This window comes from Calypte anna, chromosome 33 (genome assembly GCF_003957555.1).
Source record: "Calypte anna isolate BGI_N300 chromosome 33, bCalAnn1_v1.p, whole genome shotgun sequence".
NCBI classification, from domain to species: domain Eukaryota; kingdom Metazoa; phylum Chordata; class Aves; order Apodiformes; family Trochilidae; genus Calypte; species Calypte anna.
In genome coordinates, this window is record NC_044275.1 from 1,659,168 (window position 1) to 1,683,236 (window position 24,069).

At 46.5% G+C, this 24,069-nt stretch overlaps 1 protein-coding gene across 1 annotated transcript in view; it reads right to left on the bottom strand.

Annotated features, from left to right (window-relative positions):
- The window catches only part of SCN8A (sodium voltage-gated channel alpha subunit 8), a 53,036-nt gene that overhangs the window by 18,227 nt on the left and 10,740 nt on the right, over window positions 1–24,069 (bottom strand). The window contains exons 3-18 of the mRNA XM_030468075.1: window positions 19,858–19,976; window positions 19,204–19,293; window positions 18,961–19,089; window positions 16,766–16,857; window positions 13,419–13,640; window positions 12,699–12,762; window positions 11,074–11,215; window positions 10,204–10,410; window positions 9,403–9,690; window positions 7,810–8,202; window positions 5,885–6,020; window positions 3,851–4,089; window positions 3,335–3,508; window positions 2,059–2,415; window positions 874–1,344; window positions 385–502 (exon numbers count right to left, since the gene is read on the bottom strand). Of these exons, the coding sequence (XP_030323935.1) occupies window positions 385–502; window positions 874–1,344; window positions 2,059–2,415; window positions 3,335–3,508; window positions 3,851–4,089; window positions 5,885–6,020; window positions 7,810–8,202; window positions 9,403–9,690; window positions 10,204–10,410; window positions 11,074–11,215; window positions 12,699–12,762; window positions 13,419–13,640; window positions 16,766–16,857; window positions 18,961–19,089; window positions 19,204–19,293; window positions 19,858–19,976 (3,241 nt within the window). The remainder of the gene's footprint in view (window positions 1–384; window positions 503–873; window positions 1,345–2,058; window positions 2,416–3,334; window positions 3,509–3,850; window positions 4,090–5,884; window positions 6,021–7,809; window positions 8,203–9,402; window positions 9,691–10,203; window positions 10,411–11,073; window positions 11,216–12,698; window positions 12,763–13,418; window positions 13,641–16,765; window positions 16,858–18,960; window positions 19,090–19,203; window positions 19,294–19,857; window positions 19,977–24,069) is intronic.

A 24,069-nucleotide genomic window follows, 5' to 3' on the forward strand; every position in this document is an offset into this window, starting at 1 on the left:
CCATGCACTTGAAAGATGAGGAATGGAAAACTTGCTGATAAAAAATAACCTTGAATCATTTAAAGTCTCATTTGCCATGGGAATACTTGTAATGGATCAGCTGCTGAAAGACATCCAGGCCAGCCAGAGGAGGGAAAAAACCCCAACCAGAAGCCAGGTCCCTCTGCTCCTCAGTCCTCAAGGGATCAGTTGTACAAAAGATCAACTTGCAATGGCATCCCCAAGGCTTTTACTTTGCAGATGCTTCTAAACAAGTTCCCCTGTGCTGCAGGGTCCAAGAAGGGTCTCAGAATCAGCTGCCAGCCCTGATCCCCAAGGGAAGGTCACAGCAGAAATGTCCCCAACCACTTTGGAGGCTTCTTTTTCCACTCACAGTCATCTCACCTTCTGTGAAGCAGGCATCTGGGTCCAGATATTCTTCTGGTGCCTCCACAGGGACTTCTTCCACTTCAGGCTTTATATCAATGGTGCTGCCTTCAGAGGAGCTGGTGTCATCAAGTTTCTGCAACACAAAATAAAAGCCAAGTCCATTTATGATCAGTGCCCAACAAATATCCAACTTCCTGATGATTCAGCAACTTGTTCATCAGATTTACTGGAACAAAAGTTGTTTCCTCACTTCTCCTCTTTAAGATCCTGACACTGCTTACATCTGACAGGCACTACTAAAATTTATCTTATAAGTAAGTATCTGTGGCTCTACAGAGAGCAACTGGAACAAGAAGCTTCTGTCCTGAGTGCAAAGACAACTTCATAATACAAACAGAAATTTGGTGCTGGAACTATCTGTAGTTCTCCCTCCCAAGATGTTTCCAAGGAGCTCACAGAAGGGTCAAACGAGTCAACTCAATTTTCAGCCTTTTCAACCCCTACCTCTTTGCTGCCATCAGGATCTGTATCACTGCTGAAATCTTCTGTGTTGAGATTTTCAAAATCTGATTCCCCCACAGCAATTGGGACCCGGACAGTGAGGTTTGGGTTGTTGATGAAGGACATGTGATCCTCATCAATGATGTATTTCTCCACGCTGCTCCCGATGCCGCTCGTCGTGCCGTTGCCGTTCTTCTGATAATCAATGTCCCTGTTGATATCAGGCCCCGTGTGGTTGGCAATGCAGTTGACCTTCTTGTCATAGAGCTCATCCAAGGGTTTGACCTCATCTCCTTCCCTCTGCTTGAAGTGGGCTTGCATAAATTCCCGGACTTTGGCTTTGGTCCAGGCGATGCCCTTCTTGATGCGGATGACGGAGATCTGCAGGTTGTTCATCTCCCCATCATCATCCGTGGCTGCCAAGTTGTCTGCACTGAAGGAGCTCAGGAGCAAGGCCAAGAAGAGGTTCAGCACCTGAAAAAGAAGAGGGCAGGCTTGGCAGAGCTGCCACACAAAGGGTTTCTTCCAGCTTGAGCCACCCCAGCTCTGTTCCCTTGCCCACATCCACCCGTAGTCCCCAAGGCTTATTTTGTCAGAAGTCTTCCCAGAGAGAGCTCACAACACTCCTTCAAAGACATCCAACTGTTCACACTACTTCATTCTTCCTTTTACATTTTCCTCCACAGGCTTTTTCTCCAGAAAATTTAGGACCAGAAGGAAACATCATGATCCAGCCTTAACCTCCCACACACCAGGCCGTGCGATTTCTCTTGCACACAACTCTACCTCATGACTGAGCCAGTGGGAAGATCTCCCCAGAAAACTTCCAACCTGCTTTTAACACTTCAGGACCTTCCCCTGCCTACCACGTGATTGCCATTTCAAATGCTGCCTCCTCTGAAGCTTCTTTTAGCCCCTCAGACAAGGTCTGTCCCCTTTGTCTGAGGGTTTTGTACCTCGAGTTTTTATTGCAAAGGACTCGGATGTTTTATTTACAGGCAACTGTTGAAGGCCTTAACAGGGAGTATTTAATATTGTGCCACCACTCAACAGGACTTGATCCATCAAAGGCCACGAAGAACCCCAACAAAGGGAGTGCTGAGTCTTCCAGCCAAGTCCTCTGCTTCCCCCATCTCCTAACCCCACCCAGAGGCAACCAACAAAGCCCACCAGTAACCATTTACTGACCACCAGATTTCCGATGACCATGACCATCATGAAGACAATCAAGCACATGGCCTGTCCTGCTACTTCCATACAATCCCACATGGTCTCAATCCATTCCCCACACAACACACGGAAGACAATAAGGAAGGAGTGGAAGAAATCGTGCATGTGCCAGCGGGGTAGCTCACACTCCGGATTGATCTTGCAGACACACTCCTTGTAGCTTTTGCCAAAGAGCTGCATGCCCACCACAGCAAAGATGAAGACAATGATGGCAAGCACCAAGGTCAAGTTCCCCAAAGCACCCACTGAGTTCCCGATGATTTTGATCAGCATGTTCAGTGTAGGCCAGGACTTGGCCAGTTTGAAGACTCTCAGCTAGAAAGGGAAGCAAAAAAAAAAAAAAAAAGGAGAAAAATAAAAATGTCACTCGGTTTCATTTCATCAGGCAGAACTATTTGGGACTCAGTTATCCCCCACACAATGGTCTCCAAAGGAAAAACACAGTGCTTTCTTGTTGCTTGCAAACTCTGGACCATTAAGGAGACTTATTTGAAGAGTATGTGTCCCCTCAAAATTCCTTTTTCTTTCCTAAATGCTTCTCATCTTCCCCTGGGAAAACGAGGACTGGTTTTCCTGGCATATCCAGAACACACAATCAAAGTTGACCAATTTCCAGAGATCACAGAATCACAGAATGGTTTGGGTTGGAAGGGACCTTAAAGATCATCTGGTTCCACCCACCCTGCCATGAGCAGGGACATCTCCCTGCCAGGTGTCCTGCTCCCTCTATATCCCTTTCAAAACCATCTCGTTCAGAGACAGCTGGATACAAGCAGGAGGTTCTGAGTTCTGTGCTCCTTGCAAAGTCTCACCTAAGTTCTGCATCTCTGCACCCAAAAATCTAACCTTGAGGTTCTCATGATTTCATTTTCTAAAGCTTAACCAGTGACAGCTCAAGTTAAAGTGCTCACAGGCTGTAGGTAACCAGCACTTTTATTCTACAGCCTACAAAACCTGACCACAGGGATCAAGTGGTGCATTCTGAGATGGTCCAGCTCCATCCACACCAAGTACTCTACACCAAAATACCTCCCAAGTCATCCCTCACAGCCAAAATGCCACAATGATCTCAGAAACAGCAGTTGGGAAGCAGAAGAGACCATAAAAATGACACTGCTCCATCAGTGTCCTCCCCAGACCCAAAGGAAGGTGGGGTTTGCCTTTGCTTGTGTAAAAAGCTTTCTAGCAGCTCCAAGCAAAAAAAAAGAAAAAGAAAAATTGAAATATTGAATACCAATCGAAAGGATCTCAGCACAGAAAGTCCTTCCACATCTGCCAGACTCAGTTCCATTAAGCTGAGGGAGACAATAAAGCCATCAAAGATATTCCAGCCTTCTTGGAAATAATAGTAGGGATCCATGGCAATGAGCTTCAGAAACATCTCTGCTGTGAAAATTCCAGTGAACACCTGGAGGGGTGAGGAGAGAGACAAAGAACAGGCAAGGATTTGTTTCTGTTTTATCTTCTGAACTTCAGGCTCAGTATCAAACCATGCAATTTGTCACAGCCACACACCCCATCCATCACCATGTCCCCATCCAGAGCACCACAAACATCTCTGACCTGCTGAGGAGCATCAGCAACTCAGAGATGGGGTTTTAAGGAGGAAAAAATTCTGACCAGAGAAGTTCACCCTGAGCAAACTGCACTGAGGACGAGCTCACATCACTCTGGAGCCTGGACCAGCAGCTCCTTCAAGCTGGCATCCCAGCCAGAGCTGTGTAAGGAATTTTTCCCAATCCTTTCTTACCAGGTTTCCCACAGAGAGCACGTGTTCAAACTCTGGGGTCATGGGGTGATGCTCCATGGCCATGAACAAGGTGTTCAGCACAATACAGATGGTGATGGCCAAGTCAACAAAAGGATCCATGACAATTAAGTTCACTATCTCCTTCAGCTTGATCCAGTAGGGGTGGCATTCCCAGATCAAGAACGTGTTGGCAAACTTGTACCAGCAAGGGGGACACTTCCTCTGGGACTCTTCCAGCTCTACAGTGACAAAAAAAAGAAAAAACAGCAACAGGGTTGAGCCTTCAGCTCTGAGGTTTTTGAATCTGCCTGGTGCTCAGCACAGCTAAAACACTGATTTTTACATCATGATTCTATGATGACTCCATGGCCCCCCTTGTGCCCCAACAACTCATGGGACAAAGACGTTTTTGCCCTAAGAAGCACAACACTCAAAGCCAAAGAACTCCAGGATGCTCAGCAAGAGCTTTCAGGAGTTCCCAAGCCAGGAACCTCATGAGCACAGCAAATCCCACAAGGTCACTACAAGAGGACTCAACTTTTTCTGCTGAGCTTCACCCATTTCTCCTCTGCCCCCACCACAAGAGGTGACCTGGAAGCACAGCTTTCAACCTGGGCACCAGCTCCACGTGGACCTCATGATCCAACCCAAGTGATTTTAGCTGGAGGGATATATTTAACTCGGAACTGATCAAGGTAAAATGGTTGAAATTAAAGTTAGATTCTAAATTGCCTTTGCTGACAGCTTTTAAATAACTGAAATTAATTCCGTGCTGAATGCAGACAGGCTCTAAAAGAGGAAAGACATGACATAATCTTGCAAAGGATTTTCAGCAGGAATAGCCTGATTAACACCAACCACGTCCAACCAAACACGATGCTGTGGTCATTTATTTTTTTTTTTTTACACTGCCTTGGGGGGAAAAAGTTAAATCAGGAGTTCCCCCCCTCTATTCCTTGACTTGCAACGATTCCGTTCAGACTACACCGCTGTTCATGCTGAAGTTTTGGGGTTTTTCTTTTATTTCTATGGGAAGGGAAAGGACCACTGCACTCTCCCTCCCATTGGTTCTCTGGTTGCTTAGTATTTAGTTGCCTTGGAATTTCTGAAGTTAAAAAAGAAGCCCCTGGCACTGCAGCCCTGTGGGCGTTTGCGCAGGAGGGAAGCAGCAGCAGAACCCTGCTCTGTTTCAAAGTATATTTAGTTTTCATACAATTTTCTTGCAGGAGACAGCAGGAATTGGAGATCATCAACCTCATATGGCTGCTGTTCAGAAATTCTTGCTGGCTCCTGCATAACAGATTTGGAAACCTCAGCTCCGTGTGCTGCCCCTTCCAGCATCTCTGTCAGCCACAAGTCCCTTTCTCTCCTGACAGCTGCCACACTCCAGCTCTTCAAGCAGCTCAAATCCTCTTCTCCCGTGGCCTGGAGGCAAAGGAGGGTTCTCCCCACTCCTGGGGAGGTGGCAGAAGAGAAAAAACCCTCTACCAGACATGGTCTTGCTCCTGTGATCTCCACACCGCATCCTCGTTATTGTAAAATTACAACTTTTTGGTGCCTTATCTCTGTACTCAGACAATTCAGGTGCAAAACCAAATAAAATGAAGTCCAATAAATCCTTCTGTATCAATAACGACTCAAAAGGAGCAGGTTTAGGCCCAATGAACACCTGACTACGTATTCCAAAGCAGAGACACCTGGATTTGGTGGGTCTGAAGAGCACGCGTGTCCTTGGCCAGGAATCTGAGGCTCAGAATTGATCTGTGCTGTGCAGACCTCAGCCTGGAACCCCTGACACCCTTCACCCCACTCCCTTCCACTCCAGCCACAACAAAGCCACCTCAGGAAGTTGGGACATCACCACTCAGCATCCTCTTGGCCACGCTGAGTGTGCCCATCCAGGTGTTTTGAGACCCCTCTGGACACCCAGGGCAGATGTGGTGGGAGGAACTGGTTCCTACAAACACACCACGAGAGGGCAATGGATACAAAGCTCTGGAACAACCCCAAAACACAACATCAAACCACACCTACCCTCCACAAGGGTGTTTGTCAACCCGGTCATCACGCTGTTGGTCCGATCCTTCCTTCCATAGGATGCATTCACCTGATCCATGGAGACCATGAGGGAGCCACCAGCTTTCTTCCTGATCTCAATTTCAGTCATTCCCTGCAAAATTCAGATTCTGATGAACACAAACTCCTCATCTTCCTTCTATTTCACCCACTACCAACCTAGAAATGCAGCCCTTATGCCCAAGACAAAAGGCATCTTCACTCCTGCTCTCCATCTCACTGTCCCATATTCTGCAAGTGGCTCAACCACATCCCAAGCCCTCATTTCTGTAGCCTTAGAAAAATGAAGGAGTAGATTTTAAAGACCATTTCTAAGGCTGCTGTGATTAGAAAGGAGTTTATAAGATCACAGCCTGGCAGTGGCTCCTTTAGCCCATTCACTTTACAACCCAGCTGCTTGGATGTGAGCTCCACCCCAGCCTCCTTTGAGTCACCCCAACTAAGTAAGGTTTAGGTACCCAGCACTTCCTTGAAATAAACCAACATTTATTTCAAAATCTGCATCAGAAAATTAGGATTAAAAAACCAAACTCTGCCTCATCACTGCCTGAAATTTCTCCCCTTTCCCATCAGTGATTCCCTAACACAAGGGGGACCCACAGCCCAATTTCACTCAGTGAATTCAGTCACAGTGAACTCTACAAACTGCTACAAACACTTCTTTTAATACTTTCATCATGCAGTTTACTGCTCCTGCCACATTCATGCTGTGTTAGAAAGAGAATTAAATCCTGAAGCAAATCATTTTCTTAACATGTTAATTAGGGAAGGAAAAAGAAAAAAACCCAAACACAACTAATTGGGGTCAGACAGGCTGCAAGAGTTGAAATAACTTAAAAAAAACCAGCTTGGAACTTATAGGCATGGTAACCAGGCTTTCATCTCAGAAACAACTCATTTAGGTCTCTCTCAAATTTCTTGTTTCAGTCTCATCCAGATTCTTTTACTCCCCACTAACTAATATTCTTTTTTTTTCAGCTTTGGTTCTCTCCTGCATTCTGCTGTTCCACTTCAAAAGTTACTCAACACCAATCCAATCAGTCAAAAGGTCACAGCCAAGGCAAAGTCAAAAAGCTTATTTTAAAAAAGATTCCTCATCCTCCCAACAGCTTCCCTTGCAAAATCTAGCAGGGGCTAGGAAATGGCTTGCAGTTTCCCTTCATATCCCCAAATACTTCCTTTTAATTGAGAACATCTGCAACCCTGGGTTGGTTTCCCCACTCTCATGCTTTGCAACAGCTCCTCATGAACTGCCCTGAGGGTTCCTGCTCTGCTTGGACCTCTACTGAAGGACTCAATTCCAAGCCTTTTTTTTTCCAGGAAGCCAAAAGGTGGAGGAGGAAAGAGGAGGAAAGGGGAGGAAAGGGGAGGAAAGGGGAGGAAAGGGAGGAGAAGGAGAAGGAGAAGGAGAAGGAGAAGGAGAAGGAGAAGGAGAAGGAGAAGGAGAAGGAGAAGGAGAAGGAGAAGGAGAAGGAGAAGGAGAAGGAGAAGGAGAAGGAGAAGGAGAAGGAGAAGGAGAAGGAGAAGGAGAAGGAGAAGGAGAAGGAGAAGGAGAAGGAGAAGGAGAAGGAGAAGGAGAAGGAGAAGGAGAAGGAGAAGGAGAAGGAGAAGGAGAAGGAGAAGGAGAAGGAGAAGGAGAAGGAGAAGGAGAAGGAGAAGGAGAAGGAGAAGGAAGAGGTGGGTCACTGGGCTTGAGAGGGCAAAAGAGGGGGAGTTAAAGCAGAAGGTGTTTAATCCAAGGGAAACTCTTCTCTCCTGAGGCCAGCCAGAGGGACTCTGCTCCTGCTGACTCTGCTTCTGCTGGGGTGCCTCAAGGCTGGCATTCAGGAGAGGAGGGCCAGATGGCCAGGCCTGGGGGCTCCCTACTCCCTGCCTTCCCCTACACTGCCATCAGGAGCTGCCTCATCTGTTTTCACCTCAGGCAGAAGACGTCCCCCGGGCATGCTGGAGGGGGGACCCCCGATGAGGGAGACGACCCCGTTGCAATCCACGGTGCTGTTCCTCTTGAGGTTACGGCGGAGGTTGGGGAAGATCCGGGAGGATCTGCTGCCCTGGCTGTAACCACTGTAACCACTGTAGCTGCTCCTCCTGTCCCTGCCACGGATGGGGATGAAGAGGGAATCCCTCCGGCCTTCGCTCTCCTCCACGGTGCTGTGCTCGTCGTCTGCGAACTCGTTCTCCGAGCCCGGGTCCCGAAATCTCCCCTTGTAGCTGAAAATGCTGCTCTTGCTGTTGTGGCGGGAGAGAAAAGGGGAGCCTGGGATGCTGAGGAGAGACTGGGATGGGAAAAAAGAGAGAATGACAATGGGGTGAGCAGCATGGAAAAGAAGGGCTGCCCTGACATCAAAGAATCATAGAATTGTCAGGCTTGGAAGGGATCTTTAAGATCACCCAGGTCCAACCCCCCTGCTCCCCCACAGATCAGGTTGCTCAGATCCCTATATCCAGCCTGGTCTTCAACATTCCAGGGATGGATGGGGCTCCCACCACCTCTCTGGGCAACCTGTGCCTGTGTCTCACCACCCTCATGGGGAAGAACTTCTTCCCAACCTCCAATCTAAACCTCCCCTCCTCTAGGTTGAATCCATTCCCCCATGTCCTGTCACTCCCTGACATCCTGAAAAGTCCCTTCCCAGCTTTCTTGTAGCTCCCTTCAGATGCTGGAAGGACACAACGAGGTCTCCTTGAAGCCTTCTCCTCTCCATAACCCCAGCTCTCTCAGACTGTCCTCATAAGAGAGGTGCTCCAGCCCTCTGAGCATCCTCCTGGCCCTTCTCTGGACACACTCCAGCACCTCCATCTCTTTCTTGTAACAGGGGCTCCAGAACTGGAGTCAGGACTCCAAGTGGGGTCTTGAGAGCAGAGAAGAGGGGAAGAATCCCCTTCCTTGACTTGCTGGCCACACTTCTCTTGATGCAGCCAAGGACAGGGTTAGGTTTCTGGGCTGCAAGTCCCCACTGATGGCTCATGTTGAACTTCTCGTCCACCAACACTCCCAAGTCCTTTTCCTCAAGGCTGCTAAAGTAGTTTCACTCCCTTCTCCAGCTCTACACAAACCATCCCTCACCTGCAGCTGAGAAGCTCTTTGGCTGGCTGAGCTACTGTGGTGAAAAAGTGACCTGGGGTTAGATCAGGACAGCCTGGAAGAGGCTGCCCAGGGAGGTGGTTGAGCTGCAGTCCCTGGATGTGTCCAAGGGTCGTTTAGATGTGGTTTTGGGGGATATGGTTTAGGGGAGAACTTTGTAGAGTGGGGATGATGGTTGGACTCGATGATCCCAAGGGTCTTTTCCAAGATTCCAGGATTCACTACTCTCAGGAACAATTTATGGCAGGGTTAAGAATGTGCAAGATCCTCCTGATCCCCTGCAAGTTTAGGACAGGGGGTGGATTCCTTTGACATGCTGATCAGGATCTCAACTACAACACCCTCCTGACTACAAGGGAGCCTAAACATGAGCACAGTAAATGAAAATTACCTGGTTCATGATGGAAAATTTCCTTCCTAGCCTGTTATCTGGTAGCCTGAATGCTTTCCTCCTCATGCCATCCTCAGACTCTGACTTGAACACCTTCTCACTGTCACACTTCTCCTCTCCTTCTGACAGCTCCTTGTCCTTCTTTTTCTTCCTCCTGTTCCGACGTTCCTTGGCACTCTTGGAGCTGAGTTTGGAAATCTCTGAAGAGCTGCGGGACATCCTCACCCCACCATCATCTTCCACAGCATCTTCAGAGACTGTCCCTGCTGAAGTGACCATAGCAGCAGCCTGAGGGTGAAGGAAGGGAAAAAAAAAAATCAGATTTTACCACCATTCATGCCCCATTTACAACTTCAGCAGAGTGTGACTTAATGCATTTAAGCACAAGGGCTTGAGGGGGGGGGGGATTAAGATGCTTTTTCTTTCTCTTGGAGGTAACTTGAGAGTCAGGACTTGTAAATATTTTTATTGTCTGCTTTTGCAGGTAGGAAAATCTCTCCCAGTCCCTCAGCTTCGTTTGGAAGCATTTGAGAAAGGACCAACAATGATGTACCTACAAAAGATTTTCCTATGCTTAAAGGGAAACTCTGGGAACATTTCAAACTCCCTTAATAGAAGGGGATTTTCCTGCACAAAACAAACATAGCAAGCTTGGATATATTGAGGACAAACCAGAAGGTTTGAGCCCCAGTCAACACAGCCATGGGCTGGCTGCATTTTTTTGATTATACATCACTGCTCTGCAACTATAAACAAATAATTTGTAAATGCATCCAAAAATACACAGAGAAAACCACTCACTTGTGCCTCTTCCTGCTGCTTTTTCAATTGCTCCAACATGGCTTTAAATTCTGCCTCCTTCTGCTCTGCCTCCTCCAGCGTGGCCTGGTTCTGCTCTTCATAAGCCATGGCTACCACAGCCAGAATGAGATTAACCAGATAAAATGATCCCACAAAGATCACTAAGACAAAGAAGATCATGTAGGTTTTTCCTGCTGCTCGTAAGGTCTGGAAGTAGAAAAGAAAGGGAGAGGAAAAAAAAAAGGGGAAAGCAGTTTCAGGGTGACACTCGATCCCTCAGCTGACCCCAAATTTCTTCACCTGAATGCTTTTAAGAAAATAAGAGAGGTGCTGAATATTTAACACCTCAGCACTTCCACTGCAAAGCACCAAGATGCTGCACATTCAGTAGCCCCAAACACAAAAGGTGACCATGCCACCACCAAAGGTGACATCCCTCCTCTTCTCTAAAGGAACATCTGATGGATGCCAACCAAGAAAGGATTCAGAAGTGCAGCATGAAACCCAATGCTCAGACTCCTTCAAAACAAGACAAAACTGAAGAAAAAGCCATTTCAGCAAGGTCCCTAAACCCTCCTCAGCTTACAAGGAAACACTCTGCCCTCCAAAGGGCCTGAGGTGGGAGCTGCTCCCCATCTCCTGCAGCAGGTTTAATTCCCAGGATTAATTCCCAGCTCAGCTGCACACACACTGAGCTCCCATCACCCCTCCTGGCCCCAAAGGTGATGCCCTCCCAGCACCCGTCACTTTGTGCAGCTTTGCTTGGAGTTCCAGACAGAAGGAAAAAAACCCAATCTTGTCACATTTCCCTTTCTCATCTCACCCCTGAATTCTGGTGGGGTTTTCCAGCACAGCCAAGTGTTTACTTACTAATTGATACAAGTTTTCCCAAAAGTCCTGAGTCATAAGGCGAAATAAAGCCAGGAAAGCCCAGCTGAAAGTGTCAAAGCTTGTGTAACCGTAGTTGGGGTTCCTTCCTGCCTTCATGCATGTGTAACCCTCTGGGCATTGACTGTGGAGAAGACAAAAACCATTTCAAGGTTAACCAGTGAAAGCTTTGAATGCACCTCACCCATGCTTAGGGAGATATTCACAACCATGGTAAAAAATGGCATAAATCATGGAATCATAGAATCATTTGGGTTGGAAGGGACCTCAGAGCTCATCGAGTCCAACCCTTGATCCACTCCCCCCGTGGTTCCCAGCCCATGGCACTCAGTGCCACATCCAGGCTCTTTGGAAAGATCTCCAGACACGGAGAATCCACTCCTTCCCTGGGCAGCCCATTCCAATGCCTGATCACCCTCTCCAGAAAGAAATTCTTTCTCAGCTCCAACCTAAACCTCCCCTGGCACAACTTGAGACCCTGCCCTCTTGTCTTGCTGAGAGTTGCCTGGGAAAAGAGCCCAACCCCCCCCTGGCTCCAACCTCCTTTCAGGGAGTTGCAGAGAGTGATGAGGTCTCCCCTGAGCCTCCTCTTCTCCAGCCTCAACACCCCCAGCTCCCTCAGCCCTTCCTCACAGGAATTCTGCTGGATCCCTTCACAGCCTCCTTGCTCTTCTCTGGACCTGCTCCAGCACCTCAAGCTCCTTCCTGAGGGGCTGAGGGGCCCAGAACTGGACACAGGACTCAAGCTGTGGCCTCCCCAGAGCTGAGCACAGGGGCAGAATCCCTTCCCTGGACCTGCTGGCCACGCTGTTCCTGAGCCAGCCCAGGATGCCATTGGCCTTCTTGGCCACCTGGGCACACTGCTGGCTCCTGGTCACCTTCCTGGCAATCCAGACTCTCAGGAGTCGGAGATGGTGTCAAAGGCCTTGCTGAAGTCCAGGCAGACCACATCCACAGCCTTCCCCTCATCCACCAGGGATCATAAAAGGAGCTCAGGTTGGTCAGACAGGACCTGCCCTTCCTAACCCCGTGCTGGCTGGGTCTTATCCCTTGTCCCTCCTGTAGGAGCTGTGTGATTGCCCCCAGGATGAGCTGCTCCAGAACCTTGACCATAAGGTCAGGCTTTCTGTGGCAGGGGAGGACAGCAGAGGAGGCAGCTGAAAGGGTTTGTTCAGAGCTTTCTTGTCTTTGTCCTGCAGAAAAAAGATGCAGCAAGAGGAGGCTTTTCACCCAGCCCTAAGTGGCTTTTCCAGCTCAAGGACTGGGTGAAAAAAACACCTGGAGGGGCAACAGCACACGACGAGTTTCCACTTCTGAACCTCCATCCTCTGCTTCTCTAATGATTCTTAGGATTGGATTCAGGGGGAAATAAAATCATCACCCTGAGCCAGAGCTGTCTCCTGAGATGACACAAACAATGTCAGCTCATGTTGTATTAGTCAGAGAGTAACAATGGAGTAGTGATTAGATTAAGACATGTGAACCCTTTTACACATGAAATAACACCAGAACCAACAAAGGAAGCAACAGGAAACATTCCAAATATTCCATTAGCCAAGATCAATGGTAATTAAGAGTCTTTACTTTTAATAAAGCCCAACACTCACCCTGCATCTGAGCTGTTCCCACAGAGCAAAGGATCAGGGGCACCAGGAATGATGTAAAAATTTGCTAGAGAAAATGAAAAAGGAAAGATTACATGCACAGACATATGGAGTGAGAGGATTTAACATATTACAGCACTACAAAAACCCTTCACTTAAGAGCCCTCTACTGATAAATTTATCAGTCCACAAACACAACTTGAAACAACATTAACTCTGCCCAAGTTTAAACATCTCCCTGGAAGTCAGACTGTTTTGAGTAAAGACTTAAAACCAGCTGACTGCACAGCAGAGAAGCTCAAAATGGGACAGGAAAAAGAAAACAATTTAAAAAATCTTGGGTGCTAGTTCCTTGATCATCCCCTGCCCCATTTACAGCTCTGAAACCCCAGGCAAAGCTGAAACAGGACCAAGAGCTTCATGTGCATTCTCTGAAGAACTCAGCAAAACTCAGTGAAGTTCAGCCCAGGGGAATGGGAAGAGTCATTTGGCATTTACCATGTTTAATCAGAGACAAAACATGAAAAAAATAAGATGAAATATCAGAGCCAAGACCTTCTAAAGGATGAACCCCATAGAAACATCTTACTGAGATTTCTAAAGACTGAAATATCTCTGAGCCCAGGGTTTTTGCCCCAGATCATAAGCCAGGACAGAACTCCTGGCCATCAGCATTAAGCCAAAGGAGAAATTTTGAGGGAATATCACTGCAGAAATACCTACACATATTGTTGGTGTATTCCTCCCAGTCAAAGCCCCTCGAGCCATTATCCAGGAAAGTCTCATTCACATTAATTGGCCAAATCACACACTTGTTCCTCAAATTGCCCATGAAAAGCTGCAACCCAATCAGGGCAAAGACACTGAGACAAAACACTGTCAAGATCATGACATCTGAAAGCTTCTTCACAGACTGAATTAGGGCCCCCACAATGGTCTTCAAGCCTGCAGAGAAGAAAAAAAGATTAGAAATCACTCCTGGAAAGGGCAAAGGCATTGAGAATTCAAACCCATCCAGTACTTTCTTTGCTCTAGGGTGGCAAAAGGTTTTTCTTGGGTTTGGGGAACCCTGACTCGTGTTCAGGGTTTTCCATAGGGTGCAATAAGGGTGAGGGATGACCCAAGCTCTCCCCTTTTCAACAGTGAACTCCCAAGAGTTGGAAGAAACCAAAAACCAGCATGAGAATCTCTGAGCCTTGCAGGGGAGGAGGCAAAGAGGCTGGGGAAGGGTTTGTCCCAAACAAAGATGCTCAATCCAGATCCAAAGTGCTACAAACCTCTCCATGGACACACTCATGGTGTTGGAGCCTGGTTTATTGGCACAAACTCCAACAAATGGCAGAGATCAAATCTGATTAAAGTGTGTCAGCACTTGTGGGGCTGAGTCTTGTTTTTAGGTGCTGGGTTTTGTTACAGGGAAGGCAGGAGTGCTGGCTCCTTGGGATTTACCAAGGCTGTCAGGATCATTAGGAAATGAAAGTGAGCTCCAAACCATCCCTGAGTTGGGGGCAGAAGGCAGGACCAACACTTTCAGGAGACAGATCTAAACAAACAAGAGCTTTGGCTGCAGAAGGAAGTGTCAGGGAGCTTTAATCAGCTCTGCTGATGTTCAGTAGGATGATTTTGCATTTATAATAAATGAGTAGGGAAAGGAGGAAACAATAAATCAGAGATCCAGCTGGATTTGGGGCCAGGAAGAGAGAAAACTCTGGCTGATGCCATGACAAGAACCCTTTCTATACCAGCAGAGGTTTGATCCATATCAGGAACACAAAGATAAAAAATAAAAGGGAAATCTTAGGGAGTGGTAATTTTTTTTTTTTTTTTTTTTGTATCTTTTACTTCAATCTTCAAAACTTTTGCTCAATGCCAAAGGCCTTCTCCAAGACAAAGCAGGTTGAGGTTCTTGCTGTTGGTTCTTGCAGACAAATCTCAGTTGCATGCTCATCTCCACTGCTCCAAACACACCACATGCAGCCCCCCTGGTTCTGGTTTGGATGTTGCTCTCTCACAGATCTATGGACCCTCCACACCTGCACGGAATTTTATCCAGTGCCATGTCACCTTCTGGGACTATTTCCCAGTTTTATGCCATCTAGAAACCACACACTGAGGAGAATTCCAATTATTAATAGAAGATGTGGCCATAACAGCAAGGTCATTGTCACATGAGCTCAGCACAGTGTTGAAATTTCCATTCCATTCCTTTATCTTTTAATATTAAATATATTCTAAAAATCACTTCTGCCCTGGGACAAGCAGCACTGAAACCCATAAAGAGCATTCCAGGCCTAAATTTGTATTAAATAACCCAAAAGGAGAATTACACAAATGCTTTACATTCCTCACATTATTAGCCCCAAAATCCACAGGGGGGAAAGGAAGGTGCTTTCCCTCCATGCTGCAGAACCCCAGGGAGGGCAATCCCATCCCAGAGCCCAAGCCATCCAAAATCACCAAAGTTCTGTCACTTCCAGTTCAGTTCAGTGTGCCCAGAATTCCAACAGGATCCCCTCAGCTGGGTGCAGCAAAATCATCCCTTTGATGAAGAGTAAAGCTGCACTGAACTTAAAAAAAAAAAAACAGATTTTATCCCCCCCACACCTTGCTGTTATTTGGAATAAAGGCAAAAACTCCATTTGTGTGGAGCAGGATGGAGAGAATGGTACAAAACTGAAGGGTTTTGCTCCTTTCCCAGAGGAAGATGAAGCTCAGTCCCACGTGGAAGAATCAGCTCATTAAAGCTGCAGCATCTTCACTTTGATTAGGAAAGCAAAATATAACAAAACTACTTTTAACAGGGATGCTTTTCTTGGAGCAAGCCAAATAAACCCCGTAAGCAGGGGGACAGAAAGGCAACTGCAAACCTGCTCAAACAGGTTCTGCTCTTTGGATGTGCAGTGCCAAACATCAAGGAAGGCTTTGGAAAAACAGGATTCCATTCAGTGCAAGGAAAGCAGGTGCCACTTCAGAACATCATGCATAAAAGCCATGAAATCTGATGGGTTTAGCAGTCTGGAATGGGGACAAAAATGATGGGGCCCTAGAATCCCACAGGCTCTTTGCTGGCAAAGGTGTTGAGAAAGCAAAAAAGCACCAGGAACCAAACCACAAAGGAAGAGGAGATCAAAACTCATCAAGTGGCTGTTTTAGGTGTCTGCTTTGAGACAGGTCAAGCAACTGGAAAACTCCCAATGCTTCAGTGCCTGTGAAAACTGAGGCTGGAGCTTGCCCTGAAAAGCAGGGACACTTCTGAGGAACCATCTGCATGAGACTGCAATGCCAGAGTTCAGGATCAGAAGAATACTCCCAGCCTACGTTGCTTCCAGGGTCTCTTGCAAGAAAGAAAGGGTCAGTGCTCACCCTTTGGCACCCAGATGGAGCTCAGAATCTGGAAGGAACAGTCCTGAAGCTCTGGTGAGATGAGCAGGTCTGTGAATGAGGACTTCTTCTGGCTTACTGAAAGCTCAGAGACTTTGGGCCACACACAGTTGCATTATCAGCTGTCAACTGGCTCCACTACAGCATCCAAAGGGAAAAGCTGGTAGTGCCAGCCCTCTCTTTACCTTCATCTGTCTCAAAATGGTAGCATCAACCCTTCCTGGAGGCAGGGAGGGAAATTTATTGCCATTCCCTGCCCCAGGCACCAGATGCCTCCAACTCTTGGTTGGGTTTTGCTCACTTGCTTTAGAAAATCCTTCCCCAGAAACATTGATGGGCTGGGGATGATTCTCTGAGCAAGACACTGCTCAGCAGCAGAAGGGAGGGAGTTCCTGATCCCTTCTTCACCTTTGTTCACTCTGGATTTTATGTCTGGCTTTGGTTTCCAAGGTCCAGCAGCCCCAGGGAGAAAGAAAGATGGAAGAGCAAGATGTTCACCCCATAGCCCAGAAGCCTTGATTCCAACCAAGGGTTTGGGAGAAGGGATTGTTTATCCAGACTGCAAAGCCCATCACAAAATACCCCAATGCCACTTCTGGGAAACAAAGCAGTGCAGGAGGAGAAGGGGAGCAGTGGAAAAGGGGGACACACACACAACAGAGCAGCTGTGAATGCTTCATGGTTCTCACCTGGAATGACAGAGATAGTTTTCAAAGCTCGGAGAACTCTGAAAGTTCTCAATGCTGAGACATTCCCAAGGTCCACAAACTCTGTGACATATCTGCAATGAGGGAGGTTCACACAACAAAAAAAAAAGAAAAAAAAGAAGAAAAAAAAGAAAAAAAAAACGAAACAAAACAAAAAAAAAAACACCATGACAATACACACACCAAAATCAAAGCACCACTACAGACAAAGCAATAACATCACTCACAGGGGCCCTGTACCCAACAGCCAAACACCAACTGGAGGCCTTACCTGGAATTACAGAAATAGTTTTCAAAGCTCTCAGAACCCTGAAAGTGCGCAGAGCTGAAACATTGCCTAGGTTTACAAACTCTGTTATATACCTGCAGAATTAAACCAGAGTTAATGGCACCATTGGGGTCACCTCCCTCTGCATACAGCTCTCTCTGTTTGCAGGAAACAGCTTGTGATTCCCAATGCTTTACAAGTGGCATTGAAAAGAGAGAAAGAGAGAAGAAAGTTTCAGAGCCAAAACAAAGTTTTAAATTTCTCCAGGCTGCAACCAGCTTGCCCAGGTAATTCTTGGCTGAGCAGGACTTGAAAATTTATTGCTATTTCTGCAGAAGGCAGGAAAACTGTCAGGGAGAGGAGGAGACTCAGCTCAGCTCAGTGGTTTCAGGTATATTCCTGTCTTTACTGATCATTTTGGCTTTGATTAGTGCCTTTCATATTAATCCTTTCTGCTGGAGTCTGGGAGCCACGGGTGGGTGTGATTGTCCCCATTTTTCAAGGGGAAAACCCCTGGGATCCACAGATGAAAAGGCTGAGCACCAGGGGAACAGAATTCCATTTTACCAGAACTCAGAACATTTCCTCTGTGCTGCCTGGGGAGGAACCTGGTGTGAAAACAAAACAAAGCAAAACTAAAAAAAGCCAAGAGCTGCACAATAGTCCAAGATTCTCCTTGCTGCAGAAAAGTGCTTCATAAAACTTCTTGGTGGGATGGAAAGAACACGGGGCCACAAAAAGTGTTTGAAGTCAACAGGCAACCCCAGCAGAAACCAGGAGGTTATTTAGAGTAGTGAGAGCTTTAACACATTTATTTAAAACCAATGCACTGAGCCTTTTCAAGCTGGCAGGCTGTTCCTTGGGAACTGAGCAGGAAACAAAGGGATTGGAACACAGACTGTGCACAGGAGTGGGGGGCAAAACCCTCCCAGCTGTTCCCAAGTGAATCCAGAGTCCCAGTGAGTTCCCCCTGATTTGCCTTTGGTGTACAATGTTCAACCCTTTGCATGGCATTTAAACACAGGACTAAGAGGCAAGTAGAAAAAAAAAATGCTCAAGAAAATTAACAACCTTGGGTGCAGAATACAGGAAAAAAAAAAAGAAAAAAAAGGCATTTTATAGGATCGAAGCCATCGAGTGCTCTGAAGCCTTGAAAGTCAGGCTCCTGAGCCTTCCTACACGAGCCCTCAGCTGTTGGTTCCCCAAACCAATGGAAAAGGGAAAAGAAAAATTCATCTCTCCCACCCACAGCTGTGAATTCAGACATCCCCACAAATCTGCATTATGAGCCCAAAGAAATTCAGGCATCCCCACGAATCCGCATGGGGAGACCCAATGCCCCAGTGCAAGCTGATCTGGCATGAAAGAAAAGAATGAGGAAGGAAAAAGAAAATTGTTGCTTTTCCTGACACTGCAGCTTCATCAGGAATGGGTTTGGAACTGTTCAGCCTGAAGTGGCAGCTTGAGGGATGTTAAACTGCAAGCCCAAGGAGGAAGGAGGGGTAGAGGTGAGAACTGGAAGATGTTTGGCTCCTGGTCTTATGCTGAACAGAACAAGTGTGTGAGCAATGCCAGGTTTATATTAATAAAAGGTTTATATTAATTATTATATTAATTAAATCATATTATTATAATTAAAAGGTTTATATTAATAAAAGCAGCTTTCAAAAAATCCTTTTTGCAACAGGAGCTCCATCCAACTGCATTTTAAATCTGTGACTGTGTCAGGGTAAAGCTTTCTTTGGGGAAAAAAAAACCCCAAAAATCAAGAAATAAATCTTCTGAGGGGATTCACTTCAGTTTTCCTTGATTCATTTTTTTTCCTGACACACCACCCACCCTCTTCCTAAGGTCTCATCCCCTCCTGTACTCCCCAAAGCCCTGAAACAATCTGGAAAACACAACTTACGCCATCATGATGACACTGAAATCCAACCAGTTCCAGGGATCCCGCAGGAAGGTGAAGCCATCTATACAGAAACCTCTTGCAATAATTTTCACAAGTGATTCAAAGGTATAAATCCCAGTGAATGTATACCTGGGGGAGGGAGAGAGAGGCCCTGAGGAATCTGTGCCAACTTCGTCGTGGTTGTGAAACGAAAGGAGAGGAAAGTTCTGGGAGGAGGGGTAAAAACATCAAAAATTGACTTACTCCACATTCTTGGACCACTCAGGTGGGTTACTAAAAGTCATGAATACACAGTTGGTCAAAATAGTGCACATAATGATCATGCTAAATACTGTGGAACAAAGTCAAGGATCAAAGGGACCCCAGCGTGGCTCCTTCCAGCACCTCCCAGCTCCCTGAAAATCACAATAAAACTCAGCAGATATTTCCATTCCGTTGTCTGTGCACTGCAAGTACAGCAAAAACTGTGTCCAGGGGAAACAAGACTGGGGTGACCTGATACAAACAGGAGTTTTATCTCCCATTCCATTTTTTTTCAGCTCCTGCTATGTCTTAGCCCTTCCAGAATCACACTCACACACGACAATGTCTCCCTAAATAATCCCATCTATTCAGGAACATCAAAAACACATGACTGCTAAAATCAGCAGGAAAGGGGTGTTGTTACCAGTGGAAGGATGCAAGGATGCATTGACACAGACAGGTACAATTCAGCAGTGAAAACTAAATAAAATATTTAAAATAAATTCTTTTTTTTTAATGTGTGCTCTGAATCCAGCCCAGCATCACCAGGCACAGAACTGGAATTCTGCTTGAACTGAGCAATAATCTCATAGGTAAAAGGTTTTTTTCCCTGAATATCCAAAAGCAGCAATAACTCAGTAATGAAAAGGATATGAATGTATCAAAATTTTAATAGCTATTCTTCTAAAGAGATTAAAAGGACTTAAAATGTACAAGGCAGGTGTGGCACTAAATCGGAAGAGTGTTTTCCCTCTGTTTAGTACTACAAAGGTCTGCAGAGAAAAAAAGAAAGAAAAAAGAGAGTTAATGCATGGAAATCAAGGCATGAATTGTATTTAAAACAAAACAAAAAAAAGGATTAACAATAACATTTTATATAACATTTTATATAACATTTAATAACGTTTTGTGCTGTTTTAAAGAATAATTTCCCTTATGAAATAAAGGAAACCAATACATCATGAATAATTCTACTCAAATTTTCTACTCATTTTCCTAGACACCTTGGAAGCAAAATCTCCCATCCAGGAGCACCTACTGCTCCAGGAGGAAAAAAAAATAAAATAATTTAAAAATAATAATTTGAAGGAACCAAAAGGTCAAAATTAGAACTTAATATCAGCACACCCAATGCACCTACTGCTCCAGGAGGAAAAAAAAAATTAAAAATAATAATGAGAAAGAACCAAAAAGCCAAAGCCCTTTCCTCAGCACCTTCTCCCATTCCCCATCCCCTGTGGGATGCAGCCCCCAGGCCAAGCCCAGGGAATCCCCGAGGGCTTTTTGCCAGCTCTGTGCTTCCCCAGGAGATTCTTTTCTCTGAGATTTTGTCATTTCCCTCCCAGGGAAGCAAAACGACATCTCTGGAGTTCACCTGGCTAAATGAGCCCATTGAGCAGGAAATGATTTGAGGAGGAAATCCAAATCAGGTTGTGGCTGGGAGCTGAGTGAGGAGGATTGTTTAGCAGGACCACTAATGCATCTCCCAAAAAAGCAGTTTACAGAACAGCCCTGGACAGCTCTGAAATTGCAGCATCAAGAATTAATGACCAGATTTACCTTGGCATGGAAGAGTATTTTAAGAGGCCCTAAGTTTTTCAGATCAGGTTTTAAGACCCAGCTGCCCTGACGCCACCAGAATTTCAAGACCCAGAGCTCATTCATTTTTAAATCTCTTTTTCTTGCCTCCTGCAGAGGTTTTGGGGCAGATCCCCACCACCCCAGGGTGCTCAACACTGAGCTCTCAGCTCCACCAAGCAATGGAATCTCCAACATGACTGTGCTGAGCATGAGGTGGGCACAAAGTGAGTGGATTGAGAGAGAAAAATCCTCCCTAAAGTCCATGCAGTGGTTCTGATCCATTTCATAGGAAAAAAAATACAAATCACTGTGCAGGAGCCCTCTGGTTGGCTGAGATACAGCTCAGAAAGGTAGAAACAAACCTGTTCCTCACCTGGAGGGATGTGCACACTGCTGTAGGGTCTTGCATCTGGGTAGGAACAACCCCAAGAACCAGAACCCCAGGGACAGGTTGGGGATGGAGCTGCTGGAGGGACCTGGGGTGCTGGTGGATGGAAGGATGAGCACGAGCCAACAGTGTGGCCAAGGTCAGTGGCAGCTGGGGGGCATCAAAAGGGGGGTGGTTGGTCAAGAGAGGTTCTCCTTCCCCTCTGCTCTGCTCTGGTGAGGCCACATCTGGAGTATCATACCCTGTTTTGGGTCCCTCAGCTCCAGGGAACTGCTGGACAGAGTCCAGAGCCACCAAGATGATGGAGGGAGTGGAAAATCTGGTGAGGAAAGGCTGAGGGAGCTGGGGCTCTGCAGCTTGGACAAGAGGAGAATGAGGAGTGACCTCATGGACATTTATAAATACAAAAGGGAGAGAGCCAGGAGGATGCCAGCCTCTTCTCAGGGATGCCCCATGATAGGACACGAGGCAATAGACAGAAACTTTTGGGAGGTTCCACATAAAACCAGAAGTTGTTTTACTGTGAGGTGACAAAGCACAGGAGTCTGGGGGGGTCTCCTTCTCTGGAAATATTCCAAACCCAGCTGGAGGTGTCCTATGGGACCTCCTGGAGGTGACCCTGCTCTGGCAGGGGGTTGCATCTCTTCCAACCACTCATTTTCTGTGATTCTGAGCCTCTCAGTACAGCCCAAACACAAATCAGGGGCAACCACTCCAGCAGGCTCATTGACTCTGAAGGTTCCACAGTGCTCCAGCTCTCCTGTGCACCTCCTAAAATCCTGGGTAAATCTCTGCTCAGCCTCCTCAATAGCTGGAAAAGCACAACAGCCAAAAAGCTCTTTGGCCATTAAAAACCTTCTCTGAGGTTCTCTTTCTGCTGCTGAGATAGGAAAACACCATTTCAAGATGGCTGCAAGCTCTCTTAAAATGTTTCCTGGTTCAGGTCCAAGAACATCTTTAAAGGCCTTTTAAAATCTGCTGAGGCAAAGCTCAAAACCCAGGGAAAGGTGATACCTGGAGGAAGAGCTCGTCCCATCTTCTTCAGAGAGCTGAAGCCCAGGTGAAAGCTCAAGAAGTCGTTGTTGGAAGAGTTGTGCTAAAAGGCTTTGTCCACTTGAGTTTTCCCAAAGCTGCTCTACAGAGCTGCTCTATGCTCTACAGAACCCTTCCAAATAATTCTGGCATAAAAAGAGGAGCAGTGACAGAGGATGGGTCTTCTCTAAACCCAACTGTGAACCCAACTCTAAGCCCAACTCAAAGCAGCAACGCTGGAGAGCGCACGGGATTGATGGCCAAAACCATCCCAGTTCCAGGAAGACTGAAACCCCTCTTGCTTCCTGCAGGTTTGGTTTGGTTTTTTTTTTACATTTCAGCATTTCTGTAAGGGCTGAAAAGTAAGGAGGAGTGGGCAGAAGATTCAAGAACAGCCCAAGAACATATGGAGCCACGTTCCTAGGCTGGGAACTGGTTGCCAAGAGCAAGTGAGGACTTTCTGGTGCCACCCTCAGCAAGTGCCTTCACCACAGCTACCTCCAAAATTAATTTACAGGGAACTCTGGCACCCCAAGGGCTGAAGAAACACAAGACAGAATGAAAGTCAAATATCCTTCAGCTCTGCTTTGGCTCAGGGAGGTGTAGTTTGGCTCAGTGTAGTTCCTCAAGCAGAACATAAATTATCTGATATTTATTTTTCCCCCAGAAAAAAAAAAGGAACAATTTTATTCTTAGTGATTTAGAATCAGAGAATCACTGAATCATAGAATTGCTCAGGCTGGAAAAGACCTTCAAGATCATTGAGTCCAGCCTCAACCTAACCCTACTGCCCTACTCTTGACCCATCACTAAACCATGTCCCCAATTTTAAATCACAATTTTAAAACACATTCAGGGATGGAGACTCCACCACCTCCCTGGGAAACCTGTTCCAGTGCTTAACAACTCTTTCTGTAAAGAAGTTTCTCCTGATATCCATCCTAAATCTTCCCAACTTGAAGCCATTTCTCCTTGAATTTATTCCTCACCACTGAGAAGTTTTTAGGGAAAAAGCATCTGCTACATCTTGCTCTTGCTCTCATAGGGAGAATCTTGCCCAACACAGGGAAAACCCTTGACACTTTTTGAGGAAGAAACACACCTGCCAGTGGTGACATTTTCCTTCCTTTGTCCCACCAGAAGAGCAGGAACAGAGGTAGGAAGAGCACAGTGGCCTCCCCTGATCCTGCTGGAGAGATGGAGTGGAATTAAAAATAGCATCAAACACAGGAGACCTGGAAAAGGTAATTAGCTTGTTGGAAACCGGGATTAATGACTGATTTTTGAGATGCTCCTGATTCCTCCTCCTGTTTCAGTGACCTCCCCAAAACACAAAACCCCTTCACAGTCCCACGACCTTGCAGGACCATTACCTTGTCCTGGAAAAGTTGGAAGCCAAAGCTCCTTGGAGCACATGCTAGAGCCAGACGTGCCTCCCCCAGCTGGTCTCTCACATCCCTGTAATTTTCCCAGGTTCAGGCAGCCAAGGTGACATTCTGGACCAAAGGGCCCATTTCCAAAGCCTGCATGTGACTTGACGAAGTTGCAAGTCACTCCACTGGCACATCCTCACCAGAAAGATCCTCAGGTGCTCATCTGCAAGCTCTGGGTGACCTCAGAGAATCCCAACTCCAGCCTCAGATGTCCTGACTCTCTTCTAGATTCAAATCAAACCAAATCGACCTCAGTTGATACGAGGGAAATGGGAGAAATGTGAGGAAAACGACCACGACTTGGGAAAAGTCATGGGCAGTGGGAAAGAACAGGGCAAGGAGTTGTGGAGTGGGCTTGAGTCTTTAGGCCCTAAGTGGAAAAGAAGGCAAGAAAGGCCTAAAAGATGGAAAAAGAGTTAATAAAATCAGAAA